The sequence below is a fragment of the Gasterosteus aculeatus genome, chromosome 2, assembly GCF_964276395.1.
Source record: "Gasterosteus aculeatus chromosome 2, fGasAcu3.hap1.1, whole genome shotgun sequence".
NCBI classification, from domain to species: Eukaryota; Metazoa; Chordata; class Actinopteri; order Perciformes; family Gasterosteidae; genus Gasterosteus; species Gasterosteus aculeatus.
The window spans coordinates 19,835,051-19,858,748 of NC_135689.1; the positions used below are offsets into that span (position 1 = coordinate 19,835,051).

The 23,698-nt window shown below is 42.1% G+C and overlaps 1 protein-coding gene across 1 annotated transcript; it reads left to right on the plus strand.

Moving 5' to 3' along the window:
- Nucleotides 1-2,056: 2,056 nt before the first annotated feature.
- Nucleotides 2,057-16,501, plus strand: stk35 (serine/threonine kinase 35). Its single transcript, XM_040193392.2, has 3 exons — nucleotides 2,057-3,571; nucleotides 4,517-5,349; nucleotides 12,687-16,501. The coding sequence occupies exons 1-2, from the start codon at nucleotides 3,013-3,015 to the stop codon at nucleotides 5,266-5,268; spliced, it is 1,311 nt and encodes a 436-aa protein (XP_040049326.1). The 5' UTR covers nucleotides 2,057-3,012; the 3' UTR covers nucleotides 5,269-5,349; nucleotides 12,687-16,501.
- The last annotated feature ends 7,197 nt before the right edge of the window (nucleotides 16,502-23,698 follow it).

Below are 23,698 nucleotides of genomic sequence, written 5' to 3' on the forward strand. Positions count from 1 at the left end.
TCTATCACAGGCCATGGTAGAGCACAGACATTGTGAGCAGGTCATCTAAATTACGCTCGTTCTCCTTCAGATGGTTTCTCGTATACACTTACTTTCCAGTAGACAAAAAATAAATGTAAAAATTGCAATTCACATGATATTTTTCTCGCTCAGCCACAAGAGGTCAGGGTTGCATGCTTTTCGAGTCCTCACAGTCACCACTATTGTAAGCTCTTTACAGTGGGATGCCTCACATTATGCGTATGGGTCAAAAAATGGGTCACTACAACTAAACAGGCCCAGTGCATCTCTATTTTTATTAGATTTCATTCTTAGACCTGCATATAGCACAGGAGTGATTAGCAAGAATAATGATGGCAGTGATTCAATCAGTTTCCATGGGTGTTCATTGACTGTATTTATCACAAAACTCTAACTCTATGTGTCAATACAACAGAGGATTTATCCATCAGCAAAGCCATAATCTAGCAAACGTTGATTTATGTGTTGATTTCAAAGTAAAGTGGATGAGTGTGTGAAAAGCAAGACCTACAGCAAAGTCTGAAAAATAACAAACTCCATCTGACTTCATAGAAGAAGAATTGTGAAGTATGTGAAGTAACTCACATGTTATGAGTTACAAGACAATGTATATTTTTAGATATAGATTTCTAATAAAAACAATAATTGAGCGATATTAAGGCCATATTAATTAGTTTGAAGTTTGCCCTATTCACTTGTAAAATGCTAAATGGACTTCAGTGCTTTTCTAGTCAACCACATATCATCCATCCATCAAGAAATAACATTCATACCAATCATACATCTCAGTCCCTGTAGCTATTTATTGGGATTAAGTGTCTTGCCCATGGGCAAACCACTGATCTTCTGGAGGACAATCGTGCTGTCCACGCAGTCATAGTCGCTGTAACCCCCCTCAAAGTGAGTAATGAGTACGGTTTGAAACTAACACATGTTTGCATACTGTTATTTTTGTGTGAAATAAAGGATTGAAGCTCACATGTTTTGGAGAAGTCGGATGTGACAAATGAGTTGGCTATACATTGGCCTGCAAAGTAAAGAGTCTATGAAACTAGGCCCTCCGTCAGATTCCTGCTGAAAGAAGTGCAGCTGCCTAAAACCTCAGTGAATTCCCCTTTTGATTGGAGCCACAAAAATACCTACTGTTTTTCCTAACCATAGCCAAGTAATTCTGTTGCCTAAACATTCACTTGAAATCGCGATCGCTACACAACATTCACCACATGCTAACCTTCTGCATTAAGATGCTTCACAATGGCTTCAAGGGCTTCTGCCCAAATGTCAAAATATGAAAGTAACATAAGATAAGATATTCCTTTATTAGTCCCACAATGTGGAGATTCACAGGATCACCGCAGCAAAGTGGACAGTGCACACAGATACATGATAAACAAACACAGATACATGGTAAACAAACAAGAGCAGCAGTAAAGAGTAAAGACCAGTTGGTGGTCAAGAGGGTCTTTCACTAGGTCCAAGGTGGCCTGTGCGTCCACTTAAACATTGAAACCCATTAACAGGTGAGAAGTCTATCCAATGAAGTTCAGCAAGAAAAGAGAAATATTCAGCGGAGAGCACAGTCGTCCTCCAATCAGAGAATCTGCAGTTCAATCCCTGGCCCTGCTAACCAACTTGTCGATGTGTCCTTACTGATGGGAAAGGGGCACAGTGCATTGTATCTCCTGTCATCCGTGTATGAATGATGACATGAAGTTTTAAAGTGCTTCGAAGAGCGGGACCGTAAATAAGGGAAGTACCTATTTTACAAATGCAAACATTATTTACCATTCAAGATTTGATTTTGTCAAAATGCTTATGGTACACATGTGTGTGTCAGTACCATGCGGTTGGCTATTGTTGTGTTTGAAAAATGAAGAAACTCCAGACGGAGAGAAGGCATCTTGGATTGAAAAGTTAAAATCAAAAGTATTTAATAAAAGAAACAGTGTTGTGCTAAGAAGAACATATCAGCTGAGAAGACGCTGGTCTCTGCAATCAACAGGCCACAGGGCAGCCCATTGACTATCCCATAGTGACTGTCTCTTGCTTCTACCAACGAACTCCTAGAACAATGGTTGCCTACAGGTATTTATACAGATCAGTAAAGGCGTGAAAGTCAGTGTCCACGCCCATGGGAGTGGTCTCCTGGTGAGTTCAGTGTAACTCGGATTTTGAAAGTCTCTCAGTCAATATCAGTTGTGGTGCTATCAAGTATTATATGCATGCATTTCGGTTGATTACATTACATTGAATACAATCATAGCTGTACATTGGTATTATTCTATTGATTACAGTTTCAAAATGACAGTGGTGTTACCATATTCTCATTTCTTTATTGATTACACAGTTTCAGAATCATGGCTGTATCCTGGTGTAAACTATATGCATTTTATTAATTATTAATTTATGAACCGGGTTGTCAGTTTATTTCCAATCATCTACAATCCATTCCTTCACACCAATTTTGGTGTAAAACTATGTAAAATATATACCATAAAAACCGTTCCAAGGTGTTAAATTGGTTCCTTTCAAAAACATGTACGCATAGATTAACTACATTACATTAAACCATGGCTGACTTGAACTGAAGCTTGGTGAACGTAAGGAGGAGGGGTCTTGTCACCAGGTGTACACGTGTACCCGCCCCTCTGTGCTTTGCTCATAGTACTGTTTCAAAATAAAAACCAACGAAGTGCTCGCTGTTTTCTTCTCCTCTTGTCCACGAAACGGGATCGCCTCGTGCTGCAACTTCTCCCGCGCGCCAATCACCGCGCGGCTGGAGAGAACACCACGCCCTCTGTTCTGCGTGCGTAACGATACTTTGGCAGCTGGGACATTTTGTCTTTAAAGGAAAACTAGTCCCTTCGTTTCGTCACCAACAGCGACAAAACGCCACGCTGCTGACGGGTCGGCGTTTAACCTCTCCGAACGTACGGACGTCAAACTTTATTATTGAGCTTAAGTAATGAGAGATAAACACGTACTCCCTTCATGCTTACTTTCAACAAAGAAGAAGTTATGGATATTTGCGACGGGAAGAAGAGGAGACAGGTAAGCGGCGGCGCGAGGGGCTGCAGGCGGAGGGTGGCCGTGAAGATGAAACGGGAGGTGGGCAAAGTCCTCCGCTCCCTGACGGTGGAGGACAACAACTGTACTGAGGCCATGGAAGAAGAGGAGGAGGAAGAGGAGGAGGAGGACTGCTTCTCCATTGGCTTCCTACGGAATGACCGACTCGATCCCGCCGCGGCTGTGCCGCCGCGCTACAGCCTGCTGCGGGAGGTCGGCCGAGGAAGCTACGGGGTGGTGTACGAGGCCCTGGCCCGCAAAACGGGAGCCAGGGTTGCGGTGAAGAGGCTCCAGTGCGACGCCCCAGAAAACGTAGAGCTGGCGCTGGCCGAGTTCTGGGCTCTGACGAGTCTGGAGAACCGGCACCAGAATGTGGTTCAGCTGGAGGAGTGCGTCTTGCAGAAGAAAGGCCTGGCGCAGAAGATGAGCCACGGGAACAAGAGGTCGAAACAATACCTGCGCCTGGTGGAGACGTCGCTCAAGGGTATGCATGCTACGGTCAACTCCTTATTCCTCAGTACAATAACAGCAATACAGTGAAATAAAGCGTGTCTATTAAATCACACATGGGTATCATAAACCGTACTGCTGTACATGTCCTGGGGGTGACTTTGTTAGTTACACGTAACGATCCGTCCTTTCGGCCCCTGTCTATACTATATATATAAATAAACCTATAGGAGCCCCAGATAGACCCCCGTGTTTCTCCCAAAAGGACACTGTGTACTTGCACTAGTTGGCACCGTGCTAGCAACCCCCCCCCCCCCCCCACTGCACGTTGCACGCGCTCAACAGGGACGTTACAGTGTGGGATGGTAGCATGAAATGCAGAGGATTTATTTGGTAAAAGCTGCCCCCCACCACCCACACAAACCTGAAAACCTACATTTTAGCTTTTGTCATGGCTGTCAATCAAATTTGAGCTAATTCCTTCCCACTTCCTTTGTTATTGCTCCGCACACCGAATAGAAATGGATAGTTGGTGAATATAACTTTAACATTTTTATTTTATATATATATAGATTTAAAAAAGGATTTATTTGTATTTGGCTAACTATTTCAGTCTGTCTGACCTAGTTTCCAAAGTGTAAAGCCAAGTAGTCAACTTCCATACAGAGTGAGAACTCCAGTGCCAAAGTACGTTTCTCATCAAACCAGTTTACGACTTATTCTAGCTTGCATTTTAAATTATCAGAGCCGCCTTAACATCTCAAAGCTCCGTTGGAAGATAATTAGCTTGACAAATGCTGTAGCTCAGATCTGAAAAAATTGTTCCCGTGTGTTTCTGACTTGTGTATTGTTTCACACTTGAAGCGTGCGTGTTTTTCACACTGGTCATGCTGCTCGCATGGAATGCCATTTTGAGTTTCAAACAAATATACTAAATGTTTGAACCTTTTACAAATCCGGTCCTATCTGTCCTCTGCAGGAGAGCGCATCCTGGGCCACCCAGAGGAGCCGTGCTACCTCTGGTTTGTCATGGAGTTCTGCGAGGGCGGGGACCTCAACCAGTACGTCTTGTCCCGCCGCCCCGACCCCCTGACCAACCGGAGCTTCATGCGCCAGCTGACAAGCGCTGTGGCTTTCCTGCACAAGAACAACATTGTTCACCGGGACCTGAAGCCAGACAACATTCTCATCTCGCAGAAATCCGGCTCGCCCATTCTTAAAGTGGCCGACTTCGGCCTCAGTAAAGTTTGCGCGGGCCTGAACTCTAAGAACAGTGAGGAACGCCCCGCAATGGCGGCGGGCGGCCGAGACCGCAGCCAGACAAACAACCACAACATCATCAACATCAACAAGTTTTGGTTGTCGTCAGCATGCGGCTCGGACTTCTACATGGCCCCTGAGGTGTGGGAGGGCCACTACACAGCCAAGGCAGACATCTTTGCCCTGGGCATCATCATCTGGGCGATGGTCGAGCGGATCACGTTCATCGACGCAGAGTCCAAACGCGAGCTGCTGGGCACCTACATACGGCAGGGCACGGAGATTGTACCCGTCGGGGAGGCTCTGCTGGAGAACCCCAAAATGGTTCTCCACATTCCTCAGAAGGCCAGGAGCTCCATGTCTGAGGGGGTAAAGAAACTCCTCCAGGACATGCTCGCAGTCAACCCTCAGGACCGGCCTGACGCCTTCCAGCTGGAGGTGCGGATGGACCAAGTCACGTGTGCTGCATGACTGCTACCACCTTCCCAAGACCTTCTTTTTTTTCTTTTTTTTACCCTAACCAGTCTAAAAAGGGACCCATTTCCTTCCCAGGTGAGCTTGACTTCCTTGATCACTCATCGGATTGCGCTCTTCAAAGCTGCAGTTGATAACCGTAAAAAATATTTTTCTTGTCATATTCTGTCAAACTGTCACTTTTTCCACTACAAAACACAAGACCGATCATTTGTGTAAAATGTTTTCCTACTCCACCTGGCCAGAGGAGATGTAGTTGTCAATCCCTGCTTGTGCGATCAAATTGTCAAACTACAGCTATGATTGAGAATTAATCATTTGCGTTGCCTCCGATGTTCCCTCAAGTATTTTCAGAAGCATATTTTAGTCACTGTTTAGCTTTGAAATTACAAATTTGCCACTGCTTGGTTTTGGTTTGACTGTTTATAACATGGCGGCAGGGACTCAAACACCTAGGTTACAATAAATCGTTACTACGATATGTTTAAGACTGAATATTTACTGCCACGGTTGACCATTTCGTCCGTGTTCGTGAGCAGTAATTGGCAGCTTCGTTAGGCTGCGTGGCTCTGATTGGTTCTTTTCCTTCAGGGGCTTTGAAGGAGCTCTGAAAGGAGGACGAGGAACAACACATTTACAGATTATCTGTCATGTAATGCTTTCAAGCATTATAAGTAAATTAACTAACGGCCAAAACCGCAGATCTCTCTCGCTCGCACGCACACTATCTCTCTCCCGCATCGTCGCGCTCTCTGCGCAAAGCATAAATGACCGACAACAATAAACAAAGTGCTGATCAAGAGTTTTGTGCTAGCAATTTAAGGTTGCGATTCTTGCTCCGAGCGAGCTGTGCTGTAAACACGGAACTTTTCCTTGGCATGAAACGGCAAATTATCAAACCAGTGCATGAAGCTGTTGTGGCCGATTTAGTCTATTTTATTCATGCAATATAGTCCGTACAGGCGCGCGCCCACCTGCAAAGCAGACAGTCGCGCCTCTGCCGCTGTTGTTTTTTTTTCACATTCGAATAGTGGCTTTTTTTGCACGTTTGTTTTAGCCCAAACAATACATACGTCAGCGAAATGAGCTGTTGAAGTGATTAGTGAGAAATAAAGGGGAACACTGGTCATTCGTAACCCAGGGCGGAAGTCTGCTAATCCTCCTCTTAGCAGACGCCATTCGCTTGTCTTGTCTTTATCAGCGGCTGTAAATAGCTACCTGTGGTGTGAAGTCACTGTTGTGGTTTCCCACATTTTAGACTGTTTCAGAAACGTCCTGTCACTGTAGGACGGACATTTGTACAGAGTAAGTAAGATTTCAGGAATAAAAGTAGGTCCGTGTTTCCCCTGATTATAATGGTAGGGAAAACACTGTAGGTGACGCATGTCTGTTATAATCAACATGACACACATACACACTATATCTGAGATGAGTTCTACTGCACGCATGCATAGATTCCTGTGCAGGGTTTGAGATTTCTATTAGACATAACCTCATGCTCCAAAACCCATGATAAACAATGTAATAACATACAAATAAAAGGCGCTGACAAAGGACCGCTCCCCTCAGAGATATTTAAGTAATTTTCCTACTACACGTAGTGTAATTCTTCCATCTAGATTGTTTTGCTTGGAGTTGATTCTGGATGATTTTTAAGCTTTGTGCCATGAAGTTTTTATATTGTAAAGAAAGCATTGACGCACAAAACCTACCTATTGATAAGGTTGACTGGATGAGTGACGTGAGCAGAGCGCACAAATGGACAACAAAACCCAGTGCAGTCAGTGTGAATCACACAACTGAATAGAGCCTCAACGTGACTAAACCCGACAGTCTGGCGTCGTCTCAACACCTTTTGGAACAGACATTTTCCCATAAAACCATTTGAAATACAACCATTGAAAATACACTGCTAGTACCGCGGATATCTTCAAATATCCGATTCCCTTTCTTCACTAGAAAGTCATAGTAATGTTTTTTACGTCTAAAATGATCCATATAATTATCCACATCCGTTAGCGAACAACCATTTAGTATTATCAATACAGCTAAAATGAGGTATACATACAGTGGCTGCTTTGTCTGGCACTGTCTTTCACCCTTACCTGACACAGAATATTTTCAGTACATTATTGGAAATGTTTTACTGACACACTGTTGAGGAAAAACAAGAGTAACTTTTACTTAATCCTGACCTCACCCACTTGGAACAGATCTCCCTCCCCTCTGCACAGGCGACGGGAACTAACTTATTTAGTCTGTTGTAGTGTTCGTGTAGGAAAAGTGTCCCCGTAGGATGTTAATTGTCTCAATTTGCTATCTAGAGCAGAAACTCCTTGTTTCTTCGTAAACTCTGCACATCAATTAGCCACTGTGTGGATGTCCAGTGACCTGAGTGCGTCCACTTGTTTGAACTTGAACCCGCCGTTTGTTTGACAATTAGCTCTCCAATCCTGCGCTCATTCTCTTAACCTCTTACTGTAAGCCCCGCCCACTCGTCCTATGGCCGCTGTGTTGTGTGCTAATCCACTGCTTGGCTTTGTTCTCTTGCGACATGATGGGTTGTCGCATGTTACACAACAGGAGGGAGATTACATAGCGATGAGGGGAGGGCTGCAGTGTGTCGGACCCTAGTTTAGAGAAGGTACTGCTAACCACACCCTTATCACTCAAGAAGTAAACACTCTGACATACACTTTCTGTAGTTGGAGTTGGAGCGACACATGGGGCTCATATTGTTTCAGTGGGAGTAGAAATGTTTTCTCCTAACTTTAAAGCAGTGTGCATGCGTGCCACTTGTATCCAAAACCGTGCATCGGATTCTCTTCTTGAATGCCAGTACCCGCCCATCTCCATTGCGTTCACGTCTCCAGTCTGAACTGGTGCTCGGTTCGTTTACCTGTCATTATTACCACTGTTATTCAATTTGTCTCAAGTGATGTGTGACCCGCATCCTTTTTTTACAACTGAATATACATTTTTATTTTTTTAAATGTCAGTTTTTATTTAAATATGTATATATTAGTGGTGCAACATTCCTACACACTGATCGAATCCGCACAGAAGAGGGAGCAACCGCCGATCATTGATGATTAATCCTAACCAATACAGATCCCTTTGTTTCAGTATAGCATCTAGAAGAATCCAGATTTTTCTTTTTTGCCACTGGTCAGACCATTGGGAAAAATTCAAAATGTGATCTTTTTAATTAAAGTAATGTACAATGTTCTGTTCTTTATAAAAACACACAATTCGAATGATATGGAAATTAGGATGTTATTAGTATTTTGATTGATTCATGATCATATGCTTGGAGCTGGAGTGATACAGTTAAACAGCTCATAACGTATTTGTTATCTAATATCTATTTTACATTATGAAAACATCAGACAATATATATACAGTATATACTCAATTAAAAATTATTAAGTGTTCACAAGTAAACAGGCCAAATGTATGGTAAATATTTCTTTGGTTTCTTATGAAATCCAGTTTCCAGTCTGAGATGTTTTCATAATATAGATATTAGATTGAATTATTATGAATCAGGATATATATCAACAAAGTGCAAACACAAAATATTTAATATGTATTATGAATTTGAAATGCTTATAAAATGGTGAGTTAGCATCACATTGTGTGCTCATCTACCCCCCTTCCCCACCTCCCTCATTGCTGGACATCGAGAGCGCTGCTCCTGGTTCAGGACTTATGGAGGCCTGCTTTGGAACATTTTGTCCTCTTGCTGTCTGCCAGCTAAGTTCAGCCTCCGTCTAAACCAGGCCAGGGCACTATAAGCTCCTCATCCCTCACGTGTACAGTCCTCTCTCTGTGGAATTCTTTCTCATTCTGCCGGTGGCAGGGAGAGGCTTTTTACAAGTCTGGGCATTTTCAGGGTGTTGTCCCTGCTTTGCACGCACTGTAATAAACACACTGATGCCTTCAAGCAGGGTTAACGAATTTCTCCACTTGCACGCGTCTGCCATCTTTTGAAAGTACTTACCCTAATGCTAAGCAGGACACGTTTTAATCCGAAGACTGCAGCAGAAGATGCTGATGTGGCTCCCCTAAAGGAAAGGAAGTACCTGGGGCAGCAGATTGAAGCCTGGGTACGCTGTGTTCTTCGTGGCTCAGTCAGGAGGGAGGCCAACGTGTATAAGATTTGGGGAGTGCGTGTTATGAGCACACTGAGCACACTTTGGTTACAGGGAAACTGGGAGGCGCGCACCTAAACCTTTTTTTTTATTCAACCTGGTTGTAAAAGTGAGCATTCAGTGGCTGAGGAGGTTGTCGTCAATATTTTCTTTTGGGCCCAAAGAGAGAACTGCTGAAACAAGTTCCTACCCGCTGTTCTGGTGAAGCATGGCTTTTGTATTTTTTTTTTTTTTTTCCAAAAGCAAAAGTGTGAATCCACAATTTTTTGTTCTTGTTGGTGCATAAACACTAGAGCCTTCCATCAAACTATACTGTCCAGGAAACACTGTCATCCCACGGTGCTTTGGAATAACATGGATCCTCATGTTTTCCACTCCGCTGTCCCCATTCATGCTGGCTGTGTTGGACATAATGGGCTTTAAGCTATTTTCACTGTGTTAATCTCCACAGTGAGTGCACCATCCTCTGCAGCCTGAACATCCCGACCCACAGCTGGCGCCCTACGTGGTCATATTTCTTTTTTCATTTTGCCCTTTAAATAATGTATGTAAAGAACCATGGGCTGAGTCTCTTTCAATTTGTTGCAGAGATTGTCCCTCCTTGCTCTGATATTACTATAGGGTTTCATGGATTCACTCGGCCCCGCTGCTATAAACTGTGTGCTCAGTCCCAAGACTTAAGAACTTCAAGATGGAAGGATTACTGGCAGAACACAGATGCTGGAACAAACAAACTTTAACCCAATATTTATCCTCGTTTGAATTTATTCAGTTAGTGATTATGACAAAGAGAGCTCTTTCAATAGCCTTGAATTACTTCACTAGAGAACATGTGGCTGGGTAAACTGGAATGATCACGGCCAAAAGTGCAAAGGATCGTAGCAGTGCTGACGGATCCAACTGTTACTGGGAAACCAGTAGTTTTAGTTTTAGTTGGGAGTGCGTTATCACAGCTGACTCCATATGGGTGCAGTGCAGACAAGCTGTCATTAGCTACATATTTACATAGCCAAATAACTATCTGCTGCTATTTTAATTATTTGAATGGCGTATATAGAACCTTTTTTAACATAAGCGCAATTTATTTTGGTGGAGGTCTGCTCTGCCAGAGTGCCCTTCTACTTATTGAAGGTCATCGTCAATTGCAGAACCTCTGTATTTGCTGAGCATGCTCTGTTAGTTTTTGGTTACAGGGAAACTGGGAGGCGCGCACCTAAACCTTTTTTTTAACGGGAACGGCAGCCGAGTGGAATGTGTTGCTTCGCCGCACGGCCCATAAAACCACACAGGGCTCGTAAAAGGACTAAACAGGCATCCTCTCTCTCCAACTGGTTATCACAGAGCGTATTGAGAAGTCATGCTCTCATAAGAAACCAACCCCCACCACTTCCCCAAAGATACCGGTTTCTGCTGGATTTTTAACGATGTAGTCCGCTTTCGATATGTAACACACAATGGTTGGCAGGCTGGCTGACGAGCCAGGGAACACAGAATGTTCACTGTGTTTTCTTCGCCTGCTTATTTGTGTGGCAGTAATCGCTCCCACAGGGAAAAATGGTAGGCTGACTTCAGAAAGGGTTCAACCTGAAGACTTTTTCATGTCTTACCACGACATGCCGTCAACTCACCCCCCAAAAATAGCCACTAATGGGGAGGAAAGAAGGTACGGTTACAACAGGGCGTAGTCACCTCAGCAGCAAACATTTACTGAAGAACAGTTACTGTAAATATCCCATGTGTAATGGTGTTGACTAATATATGCTTTCCCACAGTCTTGAGTAGAGACTGTCCGAGACAAACGTCCCATCCATGGTGAGGCGCATGGTCAAGTATGCAAGGCATGCCCCTTAAAAATGGGTTTAAAAAGTTTACACAGGTACAACGTTCACTCACAGCTGCTCTCATAAAATCAAAACCCAACTGTTGAGTGCTGAAGAATTACACACCTCGAGGCACCCCCAACTGAACGGCAGAGCAACAGATTTTTAAAGAACCAATTTTAAAACTCACAAAATGTCCAAATATCAGAGATCAAAAGGAATAAATAAGTGATGAGAGGCCTCTGTCAGAAACCTTTGGACTCAATGGCTATTTTGCTCAGTAGCAACATATTGTGAAGTCTATACTGTACTATGGTGTAAACATGAACCATTCAAATTGTTCATTTATCATAGACTTTAATGCCCCGTGCATCGACACTGCTGCTTTTCATCGCGGACACATTTGTCCTGTATTTTCCTCCACAACTTTGTTCCCCTCGACCGGCAAACCGACGTTTGCGGAGATCTTCCTCCATGAATCAGAGGCCATCTGCGCGTCCTTATAGTCCGCAAATAAGGACGGCTTGTAGGTCATATTTACGCATTTGTTCCGACAAAAGTTCTTCAATCTGATCCTTTCTCCCGTAAACATTCTTCGTTTTAATAATGGCGGTATCGGGCTATGAAAACGGAAACGTGAGACTCCATAAAGGATGTAGTTAGCAGACCCATCGCAGCCTTGTGCGCTGCGGGAGGCTTGCGTCGCTTTCGTGGGTTGACGCAGGCAAGGAAGTGTGAAAAGGCACGCAAGGGGGTCTTGCGTCTGCGTCGCTCTGAAAACGCATAAACTAGGTTTAAGCACTTTCCATGTCTCAATTTGGCACATCATCCCAGATTCACCTTCCCAACATGCGCTGCCTGCTAAGCTGACCCACTTGTGTTCATGCCATGTGCTGTGAGGCTTATGCAACCAATGAGTAGAGCAACAAACCGCTGCTAGCGCAAGCTGTGGCACGCCAGTCTGCTGGGCTATTATTAGAGCACAGCGCCAGGCTGCATCCGGACACCCATCCAACGGCAGGGGAAGCAGTGAGTCTGTGGTTGGCCGGTCTGTCGTCTTCAGGCATTAAATGTGAGATTAATACATCTCGTTTGATCGCGCAGTTGTACATTTTTTAATGAACACATTAGGCGTGTTGGGTTACCAAATGACATGTATAGAATCCTTGTAGGACAAAATATAAATTATCGATATTGTGACACAAGACAAGATGTCAGATTGTTTGGATTTCGTTATATGGCATGAGTCTGCTCTTTTCCCACTTTAAAGGCTGCGTTGCTCACGCAGATGCATTACTGAGGATTGTTTACCAAAAATGGAATTGAGTGTATATTTTATGACTGCACAATGGTAGCCAAAAATGTTATTAAACCTAATAATAGGAGCAGAGTTTTTGCCCTGTGGTTCATACTGACCTGTTCATTATTTGCATCCCTGCAGCTTTGTTTACTATGTGGATGTGGACTCCGATGGAAAGAAAAGAAACTGACAAACTGAACTGTGAAGACTCCACAATCATGATTTGAGCGGGAAGCGATGGACCGGCCAATGATTCCAAAACTCTGGGATGGGACCTGTATGCAACAAACCGAACACAGCAGTGCGCCCCTGGCACCATGCGGTTCAAAGTGGCTGCCATCGTGGAGCTGAGGGCGTTTAACTGGTGGACGATGGATGTGACGACCAGGTTTATGACATGCTTTGTTTTATATTTGCGGAGGTTTATCCCCCAACAGTCCGAGTAAAGGTCTGCTCTTCCTTTCACATTTGTAATGTAAAGGTGAAGTACTGGACTGTACCAGTACCTTGAGGTATAAGCCTCGCTCTGCTGATGACTGTATGTGAATCACTATGAACAACAGACAACACTACCAGTTTGCTCCACAGCGCTGTACAACCCTGTGCCTTAGCGCCGACTCACACAAAGTGCGATTGGATCACAACTTAAAACCCACCGCCCCCCGTGGGTTAAAACTCACACAGAAAATAGTCTTATTTTTCACACACAGATTTCTGTCCACAGAAAAATTGCAATTGAGCAGTCATTCAGCCTTTAATGATGTCACACTTTGCTATTTGCTATTTGTTGTGTGCGAATGCAGTCAGTCAGTGGCCGTCCTTTCTTCAAAATGCTCAGTTGAATTGAGATGGTCAGGCTGAGACTGTAGCCAAAATCAAGAAATGGCCACGAGGCTTGTTCTATCCGTGTCACATCCACGGTCATCTTAAGAAAGGATATCTCATGAATGTGAACGATGTTGCATCGAACGTGTTCCATAGGAATTGCACCTTTTTAGAAATAGCAGGCCTGTATTGACCACACAATCCTGACCTGCTTTAACCAAACAAGGTCCAGCAGGGAATTCGGACTAGCGATAATGTTCCTGATGAATCCAAAGAACACCTGTTGGACAAAATTGCGTATGTCTGTTAAGAATTCAATTAAATTGTGACTAGGAAACAATCATGATAATTTGGTTGGCTGACTTTGTACTAATTGTTTTTTTTGTTTATTTTTTACCCTTGAGGTTGAGTGTGGTGTTTTAGAAGTGGAATACAGTGCAAGATAACGGTAACCTGCAATCATCATAAAGAGATAGTGAGACATTGATCTCTCCCCTTCTGATTGGTGTGATGTGAATAGTGTTTAACAGATCGTTCTTGCAGTATTAAGACGCCTTCGGCTGAATCTTTCTTTACTGTCTGATATCGAGACGCTCTAGGACATTTGTGTATTTCTCATCAAGCAATCCCCAAAAAGTAGCTGCATCGTGACTTTCCCCTCTCCCTCCTTCCCTTCTTTACTGAGGTGCTTCTGCAGGGCAGTAGTGTAGCAGGGACCATGTTTGGTTAGTTTGTGATCCACAGCCGAGATGATCGTTGACGCAACCGCAATTTTCACGAAAGAATAAAATGCAAGCTCCAAATATACAGAATAATTTCAACCCAGAGGGGAAAAAGCAAGCACACTGCACACAGGAGGAACGCTCCACTGGCCTTCACTCTGAAAGCCAGACTACAGGAAAGACCAACACCTTCCTCTGCCTTCAGTTCAGAGACTCCGCAATGGTAGTAGTAGGACAGTTCACCCCAAAATAAAGTTATTTGTACATTTTTCCTTCAGTGGCTCATGTTAATCAAATCAGGACTTGGTTAGTCAAGATGATCCACGGACTTGTGAGCGGTTCCATCCACCACCACAGGCTATCTAGTTCCACAATATTCACAATATTCAGGAGAAGGCAGACTTCTCTACAGACAATCTCTCCAACTGGGCAACTCCCACAACAAACCATCTCAACAAATCACACAGAGGTGATAGGAGGGTATATATGTATTTTGGATTTTTTAGTGGAGTGTCCATTTTAAAGGCGTTTGGTCCTACCTCATTCTCAGCACTTTGAAACATTTTATCTACCTTTATTTCTGATCCAGGGTGAAGTTTGTTTGAGTGGGATTCTTTTTCTTTTTTTCATTTTTTTAACCTCCTGACGAATATCGCTCCCTTTCCTATTGTGAATCCATCTTTGGCAAACTCCTCATTGTGGCGTTTTGCTTAGCGCCAAGTTACGCTTAAGCCTAGTTTATGCTTTTGCGTTTTCAGAGAGACGCAAGGACACACAGACGCAAGAGCCCCTTGCGTGTCTCTTGCGTGCCTTTTCACACCACCTTGCGTGCGTCGACCCATTTTTCTAGGCTTGCGTCAAAAGCTACGCAAGCCTCTCGCAGCCCGCAAGGCTGTGATTGGTCTGCTAACTACATGCTTTCCAAAGTCTCACATTTCCGTTTTCATAGCAGAAAACCGCCATTATTAAAACGAAGAATATTTACGAGAGAATGAATCAGATTGAAGAGCTTTTGCTTCCATAGACTGAGTTTGTTTCACCTGTAGGTTTGCCGCTCAAACATCTTCTTCGCGCCTTTTTTTGCAGGCTACATACTACTTTAGCGCATCTCTGCCTCTCAGGTTTGAGAAGGAACTGCAACTCTAAACAAGAGTGCAGTTGACCGCCTCTGACTGGGCATATAGCCAATCATATTTTAAGATATTGGGGTGGCACTTGGGGTGGCCAATCAGATTTCAGGGGTGGCCCGTGCCACCCTAGGCCACTCCCTGAATACGCCAGTGCGTCATTGGCGGACTATAAGAGCGTGCGGATGGCCTCCAATTCATGGAGGGAGATCTCCGCAAACAACGTATAAAGTTGGAAAATACGGGACAAATGCGTCCGTGGTGAAAAGTCAGCGAAAAAGTCTATGATGAATAAATAAACAAACCAACGACTTCCACACACAAAGATGTGACTCTCTAGGTCGTCTTGTTTTCCACCTGTTCTGGCGGTGAATTGCTCTCCAACACACGCAGGACTTTTAGAACCATGAATTGAAACGAGTGCGTCGACACAACTGTGCGTAAAGACGCAGATGCAGCAGCTTCTCTGCATTACGGAGATGCTCTGCAGTGATGTCTGCATTCAATATCTACAACTCCCCGACTGGTTAGTGTGGCTGAGGGAGTCCTAGTAGCTTATAATGGCCGCACTCGAAGACTCTTCAAGGTCACTTCAGTCGATCCATACTAAGACCGTAATGCTTCTTTTTGGACTAAACACACAGCGCAAACATGGAAGCAAAGAAAAAGCTGTAAGGGCTTTATCCAGAATGTTTATTTTGATCTCAAAACTGGATGGGATCCTGTAGGTGTAGGACTCCTTCACCTTACAGAATTGGCTGAGATTGCATTTCTATAAAAATGTGTTCATCACTGTGTTTATACATTTCACAATCATGGATGTTACAGTTGTTTAATGCAAACACACCTGTTGCTTATGTGAAAACGCAATGTGAAGGTTTCCCTGACAGCAAGTGCAGCTCATAGAGGAACTGCTGTTGCCTCTCAGAGAGGTTTAGGCCCGATCTGCTTTCCGTACAAGTCCTATTAGACCTGACATAGACACTCTATATGAACTAACTTAAGATCTTTCTGGAAGACACTAAACACTATGCAAAACATTTCACTGCCTCACTGTGAACTCCGTACAGACAGCCACACATTTTCAAGCAATTATGTGTAACACCTGTAACCTTTTTTTTCTTTTAGTTCACATATTTCCATCGTGTACTGAAAGGTATGTTGTGGTAATTAAGAACCGCTTTTGTTAATGAAGCTGACAGGAGCCATTTTATGTTTGAGAAGTATCTTTTGCTGTAAATATGTTTGACAACTTTTCTTGGAATAAAATTCTTAAAAACTATGGCTGTGTGGATTGTGTGGGTGGGTGGGTTATGGGTATTTATTCACTTTCAATAAGGATAACCTTTAAGATTCATAATAAGAGTTTCTTCATTGTTTCTTGAAATAGATTGATTTTAATGTTAAATTCACGATAGGTAGTTTAGGTTGACCCCGGCAACAGTGGATATTCAGGTTATGTACGGTGCAATTTCTTAAATGCAAAATATCAGCAACCCCTAGAACTTCTTCAAACTTGGAACCAATTTTCACGGACCTAATTGCCTTTCGTGTGAACTCTCAGAACATATTTTTGTATATTTAACCTAAATACAAGAATGAATGTGTTAATTCACACAAATGTCTTAATGAGATCAAAGAACTGAAGTCTTAATTAAAATCTGAACTCCAACTCGAGCGGTTGGCAGAGGGATACAACCAAGAGGTGGTGATTCTATTTCAGTACTTTACATTATCACAAATGTCAAGTGTGCTTTTTACTTTTGACTTTTATTTTGAATCAAAGTCATTCATATTTTTGTTGAAATTGTCTTTACAGACAGCAATCAATCAATAGAAAACATATTATAAAACATCCTGTAGTCCATTAAACCTTAATTCAGTTCATTTTTCAATTCATTTTATTTTGTATAGCCCAAAATCACAAATTACAAATTTGCCTCAGGGCTTTACAGTCTGTACACATACGACATCCTCTGTCCCGAAACCCACACAAAATGAAAAACCCTCCCATGGGGAAAAAAGGGAAGAAACCTTAGGGAGAACGTCAGAGGAGGGATCCCACTCCCAGGATGAACAAACTACAATGGATGTCCAGTGTACAGAATGAATAATGTAAAAGATGTGTAATACATTCAATTCCTATGACAGAAATGATTCAAGTAATTATGAGTAGTAAGCCAGGCGCACAGCAGGACCACTGCAGGGGCAACCACTATCAGATAGAACCACCATCCACAGAAGCCTGTTGGGAGGGAGAGCACAGAGACTTTAGGAGAGTGTAATGTTGGTTTATGAGTACAGTAATACAATTAATATTTAAAATAATAATGATGATGATGATGGCAGCAGCAGGCGTCAGCAGGGCCACGGCAGGTGTCAGGACCAGGGTCCAGAAGGAACTACAATCTACAGAGACCTGCTAGGGGAGAAAGCACAAAAAACTCCTGGAAAGAATCTGAATTAGTCATATGCATTAATAAAACGTGGATTATTGTAGAAAGAGAGAGTGAGAGAGGACCTCTGTGTGTCCTAAGAAGTCCCCCGGCAGTCTAAGCCTATGGCAGCTTAACTAAGGGCTGATCCGGGCTAACTATAAAAATCAAAGAGGAAAGATTTAATCTTAAAAGAGCTGACCGAATCTGCCGCCCGGACTGAAAGTGGAACCTGGTTCCACAAAAGAGGAGCTTGATAACTGAAGGGTCTGGCCCCCAGCCTACTTTTTAAAACCATAGGAACAACAAGTAACCCAGCATCTATGGAGCGCAGCTGCCTTGTAGGGCAATAAGGTGTTACAAGCTCTTTAAGATACAACGGTGCCTCACCAGCAAGTGCCTTGTAGGTGAGCAGAAGTACCTTAAATTCTATTCTTGATTTAACAGGGACCCAGTGCAGAGAAGTTAATACAGGAGTGATATGATCCCCTTTCTTAGTTCTTGTTTATGAATATTAATATTAGCGGTCAGAGCAAACAACTAACATTATCTAATTTAAAGTATTTCATTTTGATAACTCATTTCGGTGGCTGCCTCCTGATGATCAAAGTTAAATAGAAAGGGTTTAGCAATACTTCAAATTACATCTCATATTGCGTCCATTCCACTATTTCCTCCAAGTCTCCTGTTTCTAATGCAGCCATACAGTGGACACAAATCCAAATTTGCCTTTTGACTGACATTTGGTAGTAAGCAATGACAACAGTTTGCAGGGGTGCTGGGGACAAACTGACTCTGAATAATGTGGCTGGCGTGTCGCATTGCAAAGTGGACATTCATTTGTTTTACAACGTCAATGCCTCGTCACTGTTTATGTAGGCGCAGGCCCCGCTTGGAAGTTGCTTTCCCACAGTTTTGATCAATCCGTAGGATCCCCATGGGATTATTCCATTGGTTTTGTTTTATCAGCCCAGAAATACCAGACAAGCTCCACTCTTTGATCACCAAAACTACAAACCTATACAGCGATTGGGGTGTTGGTGTTTTGTTTGTCCTTTTTGTTGGTAGAAACCCATTTTGCTTTCAAAGATTCTAGCAAAAACACAATCTATGAATCAGATTTATCATTAGTTAAATCTGCATTGAGCTGTGAGTTATGAACCTATATGACAATAGTTTATATGTTGTTTCTTCACTTGACCATACAGTACGTTATGCTTTCTACATTCTTAACGGCACATTAGTAATACACTTTTTTGGTGGATACATGTTTTATTTTTTTCAAAATGTATAAGACCACTTCTAAAACCATACCTGATTTTAAAGGAGTGGAATTATTGGTTTGTAATGGTTGTCTTTTATGATACCTTTGAAATGATGTTGATTGCTAACAATTTGTCTGGTCCTTGTGCCTTTCCGTGATATCATTCAGATCTTTGGATCTTTTCTTTGGACAGAGCAAGATTAGCTGTGTCTCAAGCAGCAAAATTCAGTTCTGTATTCAGTTCAGTGTAAAGTGCTTTAATGGTCGTCAGGGAGCAACTCCCCTGGTTGTAAACAGTCTGGTCCAGTAGAAGTCTATAAGAAAATTACTCTGCTTCTCTCTTTTTTTATTCCCTCGGTAAACATTGTAGACATGAGTTTATGCTCTCAATCTTTAGTTTCACATGTTGTTCAATACAATACAATTTAAATTTATTGAAGAAATAGTTTTATTTAGTTCAAGACAATAGTACACAAACAATGATGTCACAATGACGACATCCACTATTATTCAGTCTATGGCTTGCACTATATCCACACTATGCTAAGCTAAGTGAGCCAGTTGTTGAAAGTTGCACAATTCCTATAGTTGGACCATTACTATATTTTTACTTACTATGTATTTTTAAATTTATCTTGTGTTGCCAACCTACTTCATGGAAGTTCAACACCAATGGATTGACCTTTAAAACCTGTGTATGTCTGTTAATGTCTTTTCTGTAAGCTTCAGGAGGAGCAGCAGTGATTCCTACAGGAATCAGGAAACATTTATTGCCAAAATATGTCATACATACAAGGAATTTGACTTGGCAGTTGGTGCGTGACAGTAGACAGTGTACAGTGTACAGGCAACAGGTACAGGTGTAACAACTGGGCTAATAAGAAAGAATAAGCCTCAGTCAGAAACGCCCTGCTCCAATCGACCACTGTGATTTTTTAGGCATCTCCATTAATTTGGAATGTGAAGAATATTGGTAAGCAGGGACCAGGGAAACCCCCTGTGCCTCACAAAAATATGCAGCAAACAACAATATGCCAGGGTTCCATGGACTTTATGTTCAGCTGGGTATACTGTCTAGAAAATGGAAATGGAGCTAATATGCTGGAGGTGGGGGGATGTTACAAGACGCTGCTGAATCAGGGAAGATAGAGCCGGCTGTGACATTGAACGGCTAGCAGCCAATCGGAGCTCCAGAGGAACAAGAAATCAGACTTGAGAAGAATCAACAGTCTATTATTCATGTGCATGGAGGGTGGTCTTTATGTATTATTTAACGGGGTAATTAACAGCATTATAGTTTTGAGAGAGATGTATTTATTCACGTGCAAAGAAAAAACTATTGTACAAAGATATCTTTGAAACATTAAACTGTTGTTCTCGTAAAACCACCCATCTCACAATGAATATATATATGTCTTACTTCATCTGTGAAGGGCACATTTGTGTATCACGTTTCTTCTAGTTGTGTACAAAGCTGGGAGCCAAAAGATGAATATGAAGTCGATGGCCATTCCCGCTCTATTATGGAAAATTTTGGGGCTGACACCATTTATCATGTCGACAGTCTCTTTGTCAGGTCAGCAAAACAGGGCATTGAAATTAGCTTTTTAAGAACTTTACTTGATTTGTATAATTGTTTGAAGCATGTTTATTAGTTCATCACCTTACCATGGGTTGTAAGCCTTTGAATCCTCTACGAAAAAATACATCTGACTGAATGAATATATCAGTTACAAAAAACATCTTAGGGGCTGTGAAGTTGTTCAGAAGAAAACATCGCTAGGAATAGCCACACCAAACGATTTCATAAAGTACTCCATTAGGTTCTGTCCTTTCAACTGTATGCTCCCTAATGTGGTGAGAGACTTTGTAACAGATTTTCTACTCGGCCTGGACATCTGGAGAATGAGAAATAATGCATTAAATGTGCTATTGGATACTGTTAACATGACAAATAATGGGCTTAATGGCTACTGCCTTTCTGTGTTGGCTTCATCGCCTCATAGAAGAAGTATCGATCAAACAGGGTGTCAGGCACGCTAATGAAAGCATCAGGGTGTTTCAAGTACGTCTTCATGAGTCATCTTTTGAAAAGAGACTGGGAAGTGACTGATGTCGTTTTTGTTTGATTTGATTATCAGTTCAGTGGAAAGGGAAACTTTTCACAGTAGTTTCTTAGCTCCAAGAAAGAAGAAACCCAGTTACCTGTTACCATTCGTTATTCTGTACTTTTTAATCCTGTAAAGAGAATATTTGCAGAACATTGTGGAGCACTCTATAAAGGACAGTACAGAACCCTTTTTGTGAGTAAACTCAATGGCATAATGTGGGCAGAAGAGAGTGGAGGCAGAAGAATTATCTCAACAAGTTAGTAACTGCTACCTTTTTGTCTTTTTTATGACTTTCTCTGAATATGGACTGCTGAGGTTAGTTAAAGTAGTAACTAACCTAACTAAGTTAAAGTATTAACTAACCCCTTCATGGCTGGCAGAAGCTACGGAGATGACGGCTGGCTAGCTAGCTAGCTTGTTTGCCCATCTCCAGAGCTAGCTCGGCTCAAGAGCTGGAACATGAAAAAAAACGCTCTTTTACACTCTACACACTGTAGAAAAGAACATTGGTATCACTGGATACAAAACTGCAAATGAAAGTAGGCCTATGGGACAACTGCAAAGATATCAAGGAAGCAAGCTGTCTGCTAGTTAGCAATCACGCAGTTCTTCACTGGCCTCCATTAGCAGACAATCTCTTCAGAATACTTTGAGTTTAGCTTATTAGAAACATTTTTATCAATCTTGCAACAGCAACAATGCCGTTGACTGTAAAAATGTGTAAACTAGTCACAGACTTGCATATTGGTTTGTCTGGCCTCAGCTCTACTGTATTTTTTATGGACCAAGGATAATGTTGTCCCACACAGATTAAGTTAAATTTACTATCTGATATGAACAAGGAAAGATTACAGCAACCACAAATCTGCATATTGATGGAGGCTTGTTTGAAGACACACCTACGGTCAACATCAATCTCCTCATTTGTGAATGTGGAGAGAGGCCGAATCGTAAAATAAAAGATTTTATATTTTGTTTACAGTTCCACAGTTAACAGTTAAATTTAGAAACATCATCTACAATATCTATTTGTATTTTGCTTAATTTATTTCTGCAGGAAAACAGTCACATTTAAAGATACACACGGACAGAGGATTTAAGCATGTCAGTTTTGGTACAAGAGCTTAACACGAGGGTCAAAGCTGACCAACCATCTGCAGAGCTGTTGTCTCTCTCACACATGGCTGACCTACTTCTTCAGTGGTTGTGCCTTGTTGCAGGGAGGCACGCATCTGACACACATGCACACACACGGAATCTGCTGAATCATGAAGCATGGGCGCCGTTTGCAGAAATAATGGATATGTTTTTATGTTCTTCAACATCATGTTTAGACTTTCTGTCTTTTTATGATCAAAAAAAGTGATATGAAGATAAAATAGAGAAGATTATTTTCTTTATATTTATGTTTTTTTTCAGAGAGAGTATTAAGTTTTCCTCTTAAAAATAGGAAATATAGGGACATTATGTAGCATTTAAATGCTGCTGCCCCTTGACCTCCCCTTTCTTTCAGGAATCTCTAACCAGCGAATAGAAGCCAGTCGGGTATTTACTCTTGTCTGGCCTATTTCTGTCACTCTCTCTTTTTCCTCTTGTGTGCCTCCTCTACCGACATCCTTTTCAGTCCATTTGCCTCTGCCGTGATGTCCGTACTGAGCATACCAAGCTGGTTGCGTGTGACGAATGGAGAAAAAATAAAGAAGAAAAAAGTATCCAAAAATAAAAAATATGAATCCACGATTTCTTTCATTCAATTCTTTCAAATTAGTTTCTCAATATCACATAATAGTAATTATGTTAATTAAAAAATAGTATTTTACCGGTTATTCCCCAGTGTGCAATTGTATGTTGAAAAATTACAATTGGCTGTTATTTTATGATATATGTTACATGACCTTCAATAGACAATGATCAGCTTTTTAAGGGGAAGACAGTGAGCTCTCACTTCCACTGCTGATAATAATAGATAATAATTGGCTATATGATGGTACACTGTCAGATATGCAACATAAGGTCAGTGTTTATCGCCTTCACAGCGATTAGCTGAAATTTCTGACACCATTCCATGTCCATAGAAAAACTATCAGCTAATGCATTTGGGAGAAATTACAGTTGCAGAATTACAGTGGTTTTACAATATTGTCATTACTTTATTGAATACGCAGTTTCAGAATCATGGCTGTATTCTGGTGTACACTAAATGCATTTTATTAATTTTATGAACCGGGTCCTCAGTGTATTTCTAATATCCTACAGTGTCATGAGAAAGTAGTTGAGCTACAAGGCCAATCAAATAGCTATGACATGACATGAATACTGCTTCGTCATCTCTACATGTTGAAGTCTCAGAGATTTTACATTAAATTCCCTCCAGACCAGCCGGATGTGTGAGCTGACTTTTCCTCTGACCTGGTTCAGTGCTTTGTTTCCTTCCTACCAATACTAACTGTGCACAGGTATATGTGGATTTGACTGATCTTAATCCACTGGCCTTTAATCTGCTGTTAACAAGCAGTGGATGCACTGGACTATACAACCCCAACTCACTTATTAAAATGCTGCACTTCTCGTTGTGTTTCAATATGCCATACTTTCTTTTCCTTTCTACTTTATGTTACTTTTCAGAGCATTTGAAGGTCATTCTGCTTCCTTCCTACCCCCTTGCGTGT